At 32.1% G+C, this 14774-nt stretch overlaps 3 protein-coding genes across 3 annotated transcripts; 2 read left to right on the plus strand and 1 right to left on the minus strand.

Moving 5' to 3' along the window:
• Nucleotides 1-925: 925 nt before the first annotated feature.
• On the plus strand, nt 926-2476 carry LOC106720099 (peptidoglycan recognition protein). Its single transcript, XM_045678952.1, has 4 exons — nt 926-995; nt 1207-1411; nt 1708-1826; nt 2219-2476. Exons 1-4 carry the CDS (start codon nt 926-928, stop codon nt 2401-2403), a joined length of 579 nt encoding a protein of 192 aa, XP_045534908.1. The 3' UTR covers nt 2404-2476.
• Nucleotides 2477-6843: 4367 nt separating this feature from the next.
• LOC106720240 (peptidoglycan recognition protein) lies at nt 6844-9187 on the plus strand. The gene is made up of 4 exons (XM_014514835.2): nt 6844-6970; nt 7676-7877; nt 8309-8427; nt 8802-9187. The coding sequence occupies exons 1-4, from the start codon at nt 6901-6903 to the stop codon at nt 8999-9001; spliced, it is 591 nt and encodes a 196-aa protein (XP_014370321.2). The 5' UTR covers nt 6844-6900; the 3' UTR covers nt 9002-9187.
• A 1641-nt stretch (nt 9188-10828) lies between these two features.
• Nucleotides 10829-12926, minus strand: LOC106720098. Its single transcript, XM_014514680.2, has 4 exons — nt 12829-12926; nt 11946-12681; nt 11441-11602; nt 10829-11046 (listed from the first exon to the last, which is right to left on the minus strand). The coding sequence occupies exons 1-4, from the start codon at nt 12924-12926 to the stop codon at nt 10930-10932; spliced, it is 1113 nt and encodes a 370-aa protein (XP_014370166.2). The 3' UTR covers nt 10829-10929.
• Between the last annotated feature and the right edge of the window lie 1848 nt (nt 12927-14774).

The following is a 14774-nucleotide window of genomic DNA, read 5'->3' on the forward strand; positions in this document are numbered from 1 at the left end:
GGTTGTCAATAATAATAATTATTTAGTTATTATTAGTAGATTAAGGGTTAAATATTTCTTTCGTTAGTAGATTTTTGTGATTTATTTCTGTTTTTCTAGTTTTGTTGACGCGTCTTAGTAAAAATTTTAAAGACAGCGCTGGCGTAGGGCGTTGGATCACCAGACACAATAGTAACAGAAAGGAATCAACGGGCTCATAGGCGGTTTGGGCGGGGATTGATTGCCTTACAATATGATTCCGTGATTTGCTTTGTCATTGACATCATGCTGCTTTGATGTTGAAAAAGGAGCGCATGCCCTCTCAAGTGGCGGGCAAACTGAATGCAATGGGACACCGGTGCGTTTCACAAGAGCCGGAACCCCACCCGTCGCACTAGACTAGAGGATAGCATTGAACATATCCCTGTTCCAATCAATTTCTGCATTATGCAGAGAAATTTATTTTACTTATTAATTTATTAACAAGGATATTTACTATTCCTATTGATCCTATCCCCGTTTAATCTTCTTATTACCCCGGAAAAAAAAGTCACAGAAAGGAAGAAAGCATCGCGCAAAATGGCAATCTGTAATTTCAAATCTTAATAAACAAATGAAGAAAAAAAAAGACTTAATATTATCAATTAATTTTAAGTAATAAGTAAATGGTGCAAACCTTACAATGTCGTTATTGTTTTAATATCAAAACGATCTTTTGCCCTTATGTTTTGCGTTGTTATTAAGAGCATTGATAAGAACGTATTGGAATTTTCAACAGTCGGGGACGAAATATTTCATGAGTATTTAAATACGAGCAAGTGGTTTTAGACTCAATCTGGAGAAAGATTTCTATAGGCATCAACATCTCCCTGGCTCCCACTCATGTGATTTCTAAAGGCATTTAATTATATAAACATTCAAAAGTTGCTTTGAAAATTATATCAAAATGTCTAATTTCTTCTTATTAGTTACTTTTGGCTTACATCAAATATTTTCAACATCAACAGCATTTATTGGTAAGAATATTATTAATTTTTCACCGACTTCAATGTAGTTCTCAAATGTATTATTTTTTGCAAACATGAATCTAGTATGAACTTATACATCTAAAAAAGCGTTATCAGTCTAGTTTATTTTTTGATACCCGGACAAGCCAACTTTTTAAAAACAAATCTCATATTTATACAATAAGTTCTACTATAATATCTTTGGATCTATCTGAATCAGATGCGAGTTGTGGCGTTGTACCGATCTGGATATGGGGCTGCGAGTCAACACGGCGTACAGTTCTATTAGATTTGCCAGTGAAGATTGTAGTTATACAGCACACGGTGTCACCGCCATGTAACAATGATCACGCATGTGAAAGCAGCTTGAAAAGTATAAGAGATTACCATATTAATCATTTGAATTTCACCGATATCGGTCCATCGTAAGTAGCATTTATAACTTTCCCACTAAAGGAGTGACATCTCATAAATATCTCATACTCGTAACAGATGTACTTAACTCTCTTGAGTTACTAGATGCATGCTGTTAGGTTAGAAATTACAATATTCTGGTCATTTATCACCATCATCAGCGTCGTCAGTCCTTGTCTGCACACTGCTGGACAGTAATCCAAGAATACATATCGGTAAGGGAACTGTTTCACAAGTTTTAACTTAATATGTAATTTAACCTCTCTTCAAATATTTTCGATTATGCCTCTTTAATAATATTTCGCAGATTCTTAATCGGGGGCAACGGTAAGGTGTATGAAGGTGCAGGTTGGAAGCACGTCGGGGCTCACACGCGCGGGTACAATGATAAAGCCATTGCTGTGTCTTTCATAGGGGACTTTTCGTGTAAGTAAGATTATGCAAGTCAAGTTGATTTTGTTTACTATAATCGTAAATACACCTCCTTCTTACATAAGTATGCTCTTTATTTTTATTGTAGCTTTTATAATGATAGTATAATAATAATAATCTTTATTTCAAGCTCGTATCGTAATCGTAAAGCTCTTGCAATTCTAATACTGTCCATCTCACTTTATGGCTTAAAAAATTTAAGTGTCATTGAAATTTAGTTTGAAAACAAGTTCCATTATTTAGTTTTTTCTCTTTTTATTTCATATAACCATCGTTTTTACTGCTGATGCATGTACAAATGAAAATGAGTGGCAATATATCTATGTTTTTTGACCGTGGAAACCTGCAGTTAGACTTTGTTTGTAACACAATTTTTACGATTACAGATGATCTCCCAACACCCGAAGCTTTGCAGGCTGCTGAAGATCTGCTATCATGTGGTGTTAAGAATTACTATTTAACACCAAACTACCGCATTGTAGGTCACAGACAGTTGTCCGCGACCGATAGTCCGGGAGACAAGTTGCAGGAACATATCAGCACGTGGTCACATTGGACGTACGCATTGTAATAATATCATTACGAAAAGCCAGTAGCCTAATGGTTAAGATTACGGATTTATGACTAAGCGGTTTAAGGTTCCAATCCCGCCATTCGACTATTATCAATTACTATCTTATTTAAAATGTTAACTTTTTTTTATTTTATTATAATAATTTTTTCCGTAATTTGTTTATTTAAGTAATTAGTTTCAATGAATTTGAAATTAATTTGTATGTAGCCCAAATATAAATTGTGTTATAAAAAGAACTGAATTTTTTTATGTTAAAACACCCCGTATATAATTTAACATCGGTTCTTATCAACATCTAACAATAATTAATAGGAGAGTTTTGACATTAGCATATTATTGTTGTTCAGTTGTTTTATGACCCGGACAAGAACAGAAAGACCGAAGTTTCTTTAGTGAGCTTTCATAAAATTTCATTGACTTGATGAAAATTGGTTGATTATATATATTTTCCTTCGATTATAAAGAAACGGACTAGGCAATAAACCTCCGTTGTAATAAATAAATTCTATCATTATTCGCGGAAGATGAAAGAGAAACATTTTTATAAACGCATGTTGAATAAAAATTTACACATACAAAACAATACAAGCAAGCGTTTATTGTTTGTTTTTATTTGAATCAGATCCTGTCTCTTAAAAGTCAAATATATTTTCAACTTACAAAGTTATTTTAACGTTGTTATTTGAACTGTCTTAGTTCCGTGAATATTTCGGCAAAGTGTATCTTGAACCCTTGTCTCATTTTAATGAAGAAGTTTCCATCATCGAGAATTTAAACAATGAATTGGCTGACACAATTATTAACGGGTAAATTGTTTTAACTTGATTTTAGAAAAACATCAGCTATCGTTCTATTATTTTATAAAATTTTAAATGAAGTTTAAAACACATCGATAAGGAAATAAAGATAACAAGTCCTACTTTATTTAATTAGATCACTTTATCTTAAATATTTGGTAACTATTTGCTTAGTAAATCAAAGAGTAAACAGAACGTTTTAATTTTCCATTCATTAATTAAACATCATCTTACAAGATAAATGGAAAAGTTTAATTGTATGGATGCATAAATGTTTGTTACCAGGTAATTGTAAACGGATTAACGGATCTATATAACACTAGCTTTTACCCGCGACTCCGTCCGCGCGGAATAAAAAATAGAAAACGGGGAAAAAATTATCCTATGTCCGTTTCCTGGTTCTAAGCTACCTGCCCACCAATTTTCAGTCAAATCGATTCAGTCGTTCATGAGTTATAAATAGTGTAACTAACACGACTTTCTTTTATATATATAGATAGATTAGCGCAGTGATATTTAATCTGGAATAATGCATCCTACTTTTAAGCCTGTAAAAATAAACGGTTTCCAGAATTAATTCGTTTCTCTTTTTTACAAAATTACGACGATAACTGGGCATTTAAGTTTGGTTTTTTACAATTCCAAGCAGAGGAAGTCGTGGGCAATAGAGTCTCTTATATTTCTATATAGACGTTGTAGACACTTAGTCGAGTAGAAAGATCTATAAAATACGACTCTCGTATAACAATAAGAACGTAATACATAGAAAATCGCCTTTTCGACAATGCTCCTAAATAAAATTCCAAACGATCTAGATTCAAGAGATTGGAAAATAATCAGAAAATACTGAGCCGTAACATTTAATGCCTTCCTAAGATGAATTGTTGGAAAATTATGAAATATTGAAATTGAATTCAGTTTAATTTTAGTAAAATTTCTTTTCAATTAGTAAAAGTTATTACCTCATTGATCCATTTACTATTTTCAAATATGTTAAACATAAATATTTGTAGTATTTTTTATTTCTAAATTCTTCTAAAGTAAGGAATTAAAATGTCTCGAGTGCTTTGTCACGGACAGACATTGCGCTTTCTCTCAGATAAAAATTCTGCCACCTACAGACATATTATGCTGCTCTGAAAACTTTTGTTTCTCTTTTATACTAATTTTTGTAAACTATCAAAACAAGATCTACTAGGTATTTGCAAGATCTCTTCGACCGAAGAGATCTTGCAAAGATCTTGCAAGATCGAAGAAGAATCTTCGACCATTATTCTTTGTCAGTTTTTAGAAAAGTCACTTACTTTTTAAAATTATATGCAAACATATTTGTTGAAGAATTTATTAAGGCACTCGCAAAGCGCCTGTCAAAATATAGCATCGTAAATATTTTTTTAATTAATTGCAGTGAATATTATAGCAGTTTTTTTTTAATTAACTTGCAAGACAGAATGACAAAGCGACAAATATCTCTTAAATCACTGTCTAACACAGAACACGTAGGCTCAGTTTTTGAAGGGTCAATCAATAAAATAATGTTTTTTTTTTTTAAATAGTTCATATTTTAGTTATTATAACGCCTGTTTTGCAATGTATAAGACTGGAATTATATGTGGGCATTTGGATAGTTTTATATGTAAGTATACTAAACAAATCTTTATTACAAGAATTACTTTAGCAAGAGATAAAATGCGGTAGTTATTACTCATCCAGTTAAACTGCGTAATAAAAGTAAATTGCGTTTTTCATGTAATTGTGAAGAAACCCACATCATAGGGATTGTGAACATGATCGAGATATATTCTGGTCTCAGTAAGTTTTCCTATCCTTGAAGACTATTAAATTTAATCGGAATATTTGTGTAGAAATATGGAAAGAGAGATAGTCGAGTACCAGTACCATGATCTGTCTATTTACTTATAAAAATAGTTTTATATTTATAAGTTTTATTGGTTAAATAATTTCCTAAGTTAAAATGTAAACTCAAAATTGAACACGCATCATATGCAATTTTAGTTATAACATTTTCTAACAATACAGTTACAAATAACATTATATTTCAACGTTATTATTTTATACTTCTTTATTTGTGAATCAATTTTTGGTTAAATATAAACTATAAATTAGTTTGACTAATATCTGTAAAGGATTTTATGGACATTCGCTCCATAAACAAGCACATCTGTTTATTGCAGTTCTAATGATGAAGTGTGCAGTAAAACCAATTTGTGCTCTCATAAATAAAAGTGCTAAATCTAGTAGAGCAACAACTTGTAAATCATATTTTTTATATTGTTTTCATTTTTGCAATCGTAATAATTATTCTTAGTGTTCTTAGGTTTTTACAAAGATAATAAAAAATAGTTTCCTTAAATTAGAAATCGAGTTTTCAGATAATTAAATTATTATTTCGTGATAATCTTACCATTGACACGTGATAAACGAGGCAGGTTCTTCCCGTCGCAGAGTCGGGCGACCTGAATAGTGACAGTCATTGTTTGACATTACGTTATACGACGGTTATGCGCATGACTTGAGAGATAGTGGATTTGGATTCGGAGTATAATTTCTGTTTTTTTTTTTTAAATTATTTATATGTGTATTTGTTTAATGTTTAGTGTAAAGTCGTGTGTATCGAAGTTCCTCGGCATTTGTTTTATCCTTGTGTTATTAGTGATTTATGTAAACAGGGTAAGCAGAGAATAGAAAGTGTCAAAAAATATTCATGTAAAAAATCAGAACAGTACTTACTTACTATAATAAAAAAAAAGAAAATAATGTTCAATTTAATTTATAAATTTTATTTTATTTATTTATGTCTGTCGTCGAACTATTTCATAAATCAGACGATAACACTTTAACCTTTCTACTATTTGATTTGCAAACATGCTTCACACATTCTAGAAATTAAACACAATTTCTGCAATTAATTGACTATTTACTAAAGCAATTTTTACTTTCTAATGTGTCGTATTATGATAATAAAAAGAGTTTTTACACATGGCGCTCCGGAAATGTTTGGAAGACCAGAGAATCCTTCAGAATAGTACTGTCGTCAGATGTAAGATTGAATAGTGTGACGATCTTTTCTGGCCATGTGGGCTGAAAATAAACTAGCAGATAATTTCTGACTAACTATGATACTGCTGAACAGAATATATTTACTGGCCATAAATTTTACATACAAAAACAAAAATTATTTAATATGAAGATTTGTAAATTCCTGCTTAAATATTATAGGCAGAAAAAGTTTCTTAATCTTACTAATATTATAAATGATAATGTTTGGATGTATGTATGGATGGTTTGCTAAGATATCTCCAGAACGGTAGAATTGATGTCGCTGAAACTTGACATAGATTTAGAACATAGTCTGGAAGAACATATAGGCGACTAATTAAGCTTTCTCTAATTCCACGCGGAGAGTCGCAGACGACAGCTATATTTAAAAAAATGTACGTTTTAACTACTGTTTTGAAGATAACCTTTAATAAAATTACAAATTGCACATTTTATAATTAACAACACTGAACCCTTGATAGCCTATTGCAATTCTATCTTTGTTTAGTGTACGAGCAAAAACAGAGACGAAAGATGCACACTTGACCATATAATTATTGGTTCAACGTAAAGAATTTATAGACGCGTCATTGCAAGGAAACTTCAGTATCTTTTTAATACTCGCGACGTTCGCACGATGAGAATGATATTTAAATATTATTGTTTCGTTTTTATTCTTTTTTTGCAATGTTGTTATACCAGTGCAAGTGAGTAGATTCATTTTTTTCTTCATTTTGAAGCAATGTATTATTAAATTGTAGTTCAGTGATCTTGTGAACATTGCTCAGACGTTTGTTATATAGCCGGATTTAAGGTGACTAGTTGTCGCCCGCGGCTCCGTTCGCGCGAAATTAAAAGAATGATAACAAGTAGTCTATGTGTTCTTCCAGACTATGTTCTACACCTGTGCCAAATTTCATCAAGATCCGTTTAGCCATTCCGGAGATACCTTCAGACAAACACCCATCCATAATATTAATAAGATTTGTGCAGTAGTTGTGTTTGTACACATTGTGTGAAAGAATGTAACCAACTAACATTCGCTGTTGCAATTTTAAGACTTATATTCAATTCTGTTTGTGTTTATGATTGTGTTGTCGGAACCGGTGAAACGACAGTCAATATTTATGCAATATTTGGACATATTTAAATGGTGGACATTATACAAAGGATAGTCGATAGTTTCTTTAGAGTCAACCCAGTTTAGTATCGTTTGTTTTTGTTGGGTAAGAATGGGACTCCTTATTATTTATCGTGTTTTCATCGTAAAAGTGATGATGATGAGATTATGATGGAAAGTGATAAAAATTTTGCTTATGCCTTTTTCTAAGAAAAATAGAAGAAAGTGTAAAAATTTCTTTAGCTTCGTTTTCCTGCAACATAAATAAAATTATTTCTACGTTTGTTTCCAGAGTGTCCTACAATAGTGAGTCGCAAAGAGTGGGATGGACTTAAGCCGGTCCATGTGCGTTACCTCCCGCGGCCGGTGGACCTTGTCATCATCCAGCATACGGTGACCCCCACCTGCGCGACCGACGACGGCTGTGCAGAGATCGTGAGGAACATCCAAGCGTATCAAATGGACACTTTGAACTTTTGGGATATTGGACAATCGTGAGTTAGCTATTTACCTTGTGGACACGAATAATATAAGTTTCATCACACAATGAGTTATTACATCACCATCTTTATCATCATCTCCCTCTCCTTATCCCACTTTGTGGAATCAGCACACAAGTTTTCGTCCTCCAGATCGATCTTCCTTCTTTTCAGTCCCTTTTTAATTGCCATCTTTCACGCAATCTTATCAAACATTTTTATTTAATCTTTCAATCTGACATACTTATTAGTGTTTTAATACTTTTGAATGTATCAAAACTAAGTTATCACTACCTTACTTTTGTTAAACACTTATTAAGTCGGTAAATAAAGTTGCCACTGTCTCAATATTTGAACCTGGATCCATAGGTAACATGATCCGGTTGACCTGACCTGTCTCATCGAGAACGTTATGTCAATTGCTTATTTTTAATATGTACTTATAGATTCCTCATCGGCGGTAACGGGAAGGTATACGAAGGTCCCGGATGGCTTCATGCCGGCGCACATACTTACGGGTACAACAGTAAATCCATTGGCGTTGCTTTCATTGGAAACTTTAACAGTAAGACAAACTTTTCTTCTTCCTTCTTTGCCTTATTGAATCGTCCGTAGTTGTAATTGAAGTTTATATATGTTTAACTTTTTAAATTACAGTGCAGTTCCATCGAAGCTGCGAACTTTGGTTGTAGTCTATTTCCACTCGTAGTATTTTAGTTTTGCTTTAGAAATGTGGGTTTCGACTGTAGTGAAACTTATATCAATACATCCAATTGGGATGAACATATGCATTTATACAATGTGCAGTGTATTTTTAGGGTAACAAAGATAATATTTAAATGCCTATAGCACTTAATTTTGCATAATTATATGGACGAAAAGAACGCAAATTATCAAGCTTGTTTTCATGCCCAGATTCATTCAGTATATATTTTGCAGAAGACCAGCCGACTACTCAAGCTCTTAACGCTGCTAAGGCGCTAATCAAGTGTGGCGTTGATCTTGGTCACTTGGCCTCCAATTACCACGTGGTGGGACATCGTCAGCTTATAGCCACTGAGAGTCCGGGCAGAAAGCTGTACAATGAGATTAGAAGTTGGCCTGACTGGATAGAAGATGTCAGTTCAATTATGAACTGAAGCATTTTCAAATATGTGACGAGCATTTAATAATAAATATTTTTATAACTGTTATATGTACAACTTAAGCTTTATGTTAAAACTCTGGTAATTGCTCAACTATGAAATAAAATTTTATTAATATAGGAGGTACGTTTAACTTAAATTAGATCCATCTTTCCAATGCTAGAAGGCTGAATTTTGAATTATTATAGTTCGCTGTGGCCTGTATTTGTAAGCGTGTTTCAAAGAAGGCTCCAATCGTTAAATCGGGTTTTGGTTTATTTACAAATTATTTTATTTGATATTAGCCTTGATAGGAAATAAAGTCGAGAGAAGTTTAAATAAAAGTGGTGTAGTTGATATAAGACAATATGTTATTGTTTCAGTTGTAAACGTTTTGCAAGTTGTATAAAAGGTCTTTGAGTTCGTATCTTTTGTTCGTGCACGATTGCTTATAATAAATTGGGTACAAGAAAACAATACACAAATTGTATGAAACTTTGTCGGCTTCTGTGAAATAACTCCATTTGGTACGGCAAATAAATACAAACTGTACATTTATATATTACAAATAATTGAAAAACACTTAAATATATCAACGGCGACTTAATTTGCTGGTTTCTGCGTTTTTTTTTATGATAAAATTATTAGTAGAATACTTTGTGATTGGCCAGTTGCCACTAGTTGTTAAGGGTCATTTATCTACCACTAAAACTAATATTATTAAAGTAAAAGAAAAATAAACTATTAGTTAATACTTATTGTTGTTCGTTCATACAATTGGACTTAGAAACCAAACGATGCCCAGTGTATGCGTTACGCACGGTAAGCCACACTTATATGAGCAATAAATCTTCTAACTTTTTCCCTATATTATTGTATATTCGATGTGTATTTGATTTCTTTAGGAAAAATGTGTAAAACGTGCCATTTTCTTCACTGATTCCCTATGAAAAGATAAACTATCAAGAAATATTACCAACGAGACACAGTTTAAACTGTACAGTTGAACTGTGTAGTTTAAAATGAAGATATTTAAGCAAAATTTGAATTGCCAGTTAACACTACAGCTCTTACCGTGGGTTTCTAAAATCAAAATCCCTTTTTTAAACATATTGTTATCTCTATTTTGTCAAAGAATTTGGTCTCAGAAACCAACAGTTAATTTTGCACTCCTTCAGTTTTGTTAGTAGAGTTCGATTGTAATTAAAACTTTTCAGTTAAAGCTGAAGGTGAGCGGGCTTTAAACCAAATCTATATAGACTACAGTTAGATTCTATTTTGAAAGTTATCGTAGGTTTAACGTTAAAAAAGTAATATAGTTAAATGTACTTATTCAAGTAATATATTTCTTTGGAAGCTCGTGTATGTACATACTAAAGTTGAAAGCTAAGATATTAAACATATTCGTAAATGTGAGAGCTGAAAGCTTTGTTTGAGTTCTGTGTAAAGAAAAGTATACGTGGTCTCTTTACTCTGAAGATTTATCATGAAACTTTATAACGTATAGAAGTTTTGGTAACAATTTTACCTGTAAATTATATGTAATTACTTTAATTTAAATTATTAGATTCTTATTCACAGAGTGTATAAAAAAGCATATTTATATAATACAAGCTGTCCGCACGGAATTAAAAAAACTAAATAAGTAACTTATATATTCTTCCAGACTATGTTCTTCATCTGTGTCAAATTTCATCAAGATCCGTTGAGCTGTTCCGGAGATACCTTCAAACAAACATCCATCCATCTAAATATTCGCATTTATAATATTAGTAAGATTTAAAGTTCTTTTGATTCTTCGATGCGTTGACAAACAAAAAAACACATTAGACTTTTCCATATTCATTTATTACAAAATTTCCTTATGTTTAATATTTCCATGTACCATATAATATAGTTTCGCGTCAACAGTTACAAAGAAAGATGAATACCACAAGACATGTTCATTCTTCACTATCGCCGTGCAGTTGTAGTCTCACTTCGTACTGCGCCCGGTACCAAATCCACCAGCTCAGAGTGTGGCGGGTCGTCGCCGATACTATCCAGCAATAGTAGCAAACCTTTCAAAATAATTAAAACAGTAAATAATAAATACCAGAAAAGCGTTAAAAGTATGGAAACATTTCTTATATGAATTTTATAGTGTTCAGATCCAGGGTAGACCCAAAACATTGTGGAAAGATGTAGTGATCAAAGATTTGGGTGACAGCCAAGTCTTAGAACGAAGATGTCGAGGATAGAGCGAAGTAGAAGAGATTTATTAGAAAAGCTGATCTCTACCAACCTATGGAGATAGAGAGAATGATCTATTTGGCACCTGCGGCTAATATGGCGGCAATTATACAACAAAAAATTATATTTCCGAAATTATTTTTTTATGAGAGAGTTTTGTAATTACTTTCTTTACTTACTTACTGCCTGGAATGAGTATAAAATAGTACATTACGTACTCACAAGGGTCATACAGGCCAGGACGAATGTCGAAGCAAGTGGCCAGGGCGCAGGCGATGTGTGGTTCTCCTGAGAGATCAGCGCAGCAAACGTTTTGCCCGAGAGCCACGCTGCTAGCACAGCGAGTGGAGACATTAATACTATACCCAATGTGTCCACCATTAACTATAAAAGAAATAAAATTTTAATTATTATTTTTGGGTTTTGTCACAAAAAAGAGCAGTAATATAGGTATATGGCGATTGCCTAGAAGATAATAAATTTAGAAGAATGATGTGAATAAACTTATACCGCAAAATGTGTTTAGGATAAGAGTTATTTTCAATTTTATCAACCTTGGAGTTGGTTACAAGGATTTGAAGCAATAAAGGAATTACTTACATATTCTTCATATTAATTTTGCTCGACATTTTTGTATATAACACATACGACATATAATATATTAGTTTTGAGATTTCCGTTGAAGGAAAAAATCTTGTAGAGAGTAGTTATTAGTAATTTTGATTACCTGTTTAGCATTTTGACTTAAAATCCACATAACGAGTGATCTCGGTACACCGTATCGATGGACTCGTCGGGTTACATATCGGATCCCGCATAATTCACACCTGGACTTGCCAGATTCTGTCAACCACCGTTCCAAGCATCTCACGTGGACTCTGCCAACAGTTCCTCGGCAAGAACAAGCAGATATCAGATCGCCAAGCTCTTGACAAAACATGTCTCCTCCGTGGCAAATACGACACATATCCTCAATAGAGTTATCACTTCCTCTTTCTATATTAGGGTATCCATCTGAGACGGCTTCTTCATTTGGTTTCTCAAATGTTGATCTACAAATATCTGTATTAGTTCCTTCAGATTGACTAAGAGATATTTTGTCGTGTGGTAGAATTCTTCGCCTTGGATTTCTTATTTTAATTTTGTGTTGCCTCGCATATCTTTCTCTCCGAGTATTATTTCTTTGTTTACTAGATTCAGGTAATTTTGTTGTATCTGCTGTACGTATATTTATAGATTTATCACAACATGGTGTTCCAATGTTGGAATTGTTACTTAAATCTTCCTTGCTTAGACTAACTAATACATCTTTATCCACTAAAAGTACAGCACTTTTGTCTACTAATGAAACTACGTTTGAATTTATAGATTCTGTTTGGTTTTCGTCACCGTTTGACGTATTCTGAACTGTTTGATCTCCAGATGTAGTTAAACTTGTGTTACATATATTATCATATAACATACTGAAATAGTAACAGTAACATGAAAGAAAAAGTCATTGAAGATAAAGTTGTCGGAAAAGTTCAGAAAGCGGGTTAGAGCTTATTGAAAACTTCTAATAAATAAATAACTAAATTAGACATAGGTAAATAGACTAGGACGATACTTACTTTACTTGAACTGTGTTTGTGACATTTTGTGATTGTGTGACTTCGTTCGGTTTTAAATTTTGTTTCACTGAAAATTTTCTACGTCTAGTATTCGGCATTTTACTTTAAATTTTGAAATAAACTATTAACTATTTTTCCACTTTTGAAAATTTTAGGTTATTTTTGAAAATTCCATTGTCATTTTGATGTTTGAAATGTCAAAATTACAGTTTTATTTTTAAAGACTGACTTATTTTACTTTTAAAATCTCAACAATTTAGGTCGTATGGCTGAGAAATAAATGAATGAACATGATGAAAACCTTCTTTCAAATATGCGTTTAAGTTACCTTGATATGACAAACATCCTAATCGCAAATAAAAGAGCAAGCAGAAGAATAGCATATGTTTATAATATTGTATGAAACGTAACAAAAAGTAGAAGATTAGTTCAAAATTTGATTTAAGTTTAATTCATTTATAGCCTTACCTATCTGTCCTTTTCCGACGTGTTATGGATATTAATGATTATTAAATGTATATTATTCTCATGGAACGAATTACAAACACTTATTAATAATATTCATTGTACCATTTCCTGCGAAATTGACTATTCATGTCTCCTAAGTGTTTATTGTAATTACTGTTTACATTTACCTTTTATATTGATTGCAAACTGAAGTATTTGTAATGGTGAACGAGGTGTGATCATTTATATATTTGTAGGTTATGATAATTGTATGATTCGTTAATTGAAAATGAAAATATTTTCACTATTAGTTAATATTATGCAAGACATTTGAAAATCCGATTTTTCAGTTAAGCAATATCGATTTGTGTTGTATACCAAAAATCTTATTAATGTTACAAATACGAATGTTTAGATGGATGGATGGATGTTTGTTTGAAGGTATCTCCTGAACTGCTGCATCGATCTCGATGAAATTTGCCATAGAGACAGAGCATAGTTTGCAAAAACACAATGAAGTTTTTTTAATTCCGCGCGGTCGGAATCGCGGGCCACAGCTACTATAATATGTAAACTCAGAAACTTCCAAACTGATCTTAATGAAAATTCTGAACAAGGAGAGTTACAACGTAAAGGAAATAGTCATTAAGCAGTAATACCCGTTGAAGTTGGGTTGCAAAGCCGTCTGTTAGTAATAGTACGTTTCAGTAATCAATACGAGTTTGTATGGTTAAATACACCTTGAAAATTGACAATAATTTTGCTGATAACTTCAGAGCATAATAATGTTCTGAAAACAGAAAAATACTGGCCTTTATTGAATATTTTTTTAAAAGAAAAAAATTTCATTGTAATTATTAATTGCTATTTTCCATCCTTTGAATTTCTTTGTGAGCGGGTGCTTTTACTTGTGTGACGTTTATTTGATAACGTAAAGTTAATTGAAGGTCCCAGGTTCTTTTTATTACGTTGATGTTATTGTTAACAACTTGTCAACTTATATGTTTATCATCTATTAATTTTTCATTATACTGCTTTTAGATTTTAATGTTGGCATGATATAATGGTTTTTAATTAACGGTTTATGATAATATAAACAGAAAATAGAACTATTTTAAGTTAATGACTGCGTAATTAAAAAATATTGGGCTATTAACAAATATAAAAATCTTGACGTATTACTCTTGGTGATTTAGCTAATACACGCTATGGTTTGGCCAATAGTACGTATAACAATTTAGTTAACCTATTTTTGGAGAAATTAAAATAGTCTTATTTATACCTTTACTCTGAAGTAAAGTATTAATCATTAAAGGTTTATTTTAATTGTATGAATTTGTCACCAAAAATGTAACTTCTGCTATTTTCTTGCAAAAGTAAGGTAAAATCACCTTATGTCAAATGCGGTTGGCGTAACAGTTATTCTAAAAATGTTGTTGTCCTTGTTTTTTATAGAAAAATAGCAACTTGATCCGTGCGGAATTAAAAAATTAATAAGT

The sequence above is a fragment of the Papilio machaon genome, chromosome 8 (assembly GCF_912999745.1).
Source record: "Papilio machaon chromosome 8, ilPapMach1.1, whole genome shotgun sequence".
Taxonomy (NCBI): domain Eukaryota; kingdom Metazoa; phylum Arthropoda; class Insecta; order Lepidoptera; family Papilionidae; genus Papilio; species Papilio machaon.

Bases quoted from the DNA above. Each gene is read 5' to 3' on its own strand.
- LOC106720240 (XM_014514835.2), top strand. From the start codon at position 6,901: ATGAGAATGATATTTAAATATTATTGTTTCGTTTTTATTCTTTTTTTG. The intron at 7,878-8,308 runs GTGAGTTAGCTA...ATGTACTTATAG, and splicing joins TTTTGGGATATTGGACAATC to ATTCCTCATCGGCGGTAACG. The intron at 8,428-8,801 runs GTAAGACAAACT...TATATTTTGCAG, and splicing joins TTTCATTGGAAACTTTAACA to AAGACCAGCCGACTACTCAA.
- LOC106720098 (XM_014514680.2), bottom strand. From the start codon at position 12,926: ATGCCGAATACTAGACGTAGAAAATTTTCAGTGAAACAAAATTTAAAA. The intron at 12,682-12,828 runs GTAAGTATCGTC...TTACTATTTCAG, and splicing joins ACAAACACAGTTCAAGTAAA to TATGTTATATGATAATATAT. The intron at 11,603-11,945 runs GTAATCAAAATT...TTTCTTTTATAG, and splicing joins TAAGTCAAAATGCTAAACAG to TTAATGGTGGACACATTGGG.
- LOC106720099 (XM_045678952.1), top strand. From the start codon at position 926: ATGTCTAATTTCTTCTTATTAGTTACTTTTGGCTTACATCAAATATTT. The intron at 996-1,206 runs GTAAGAATATTA...TATCTGAATCAG, and splicing joins AACATCAACAGCATTTATTG to ATGCGAGTTGTGGCGTTGTA. The intron at 1,827-2,218 runs GTAAGTAAGATT...TTACGATTACAG, and splicing joins TTTCATAGGGGACTTTTCGT to ATGATCTCCCAACACCCGAA.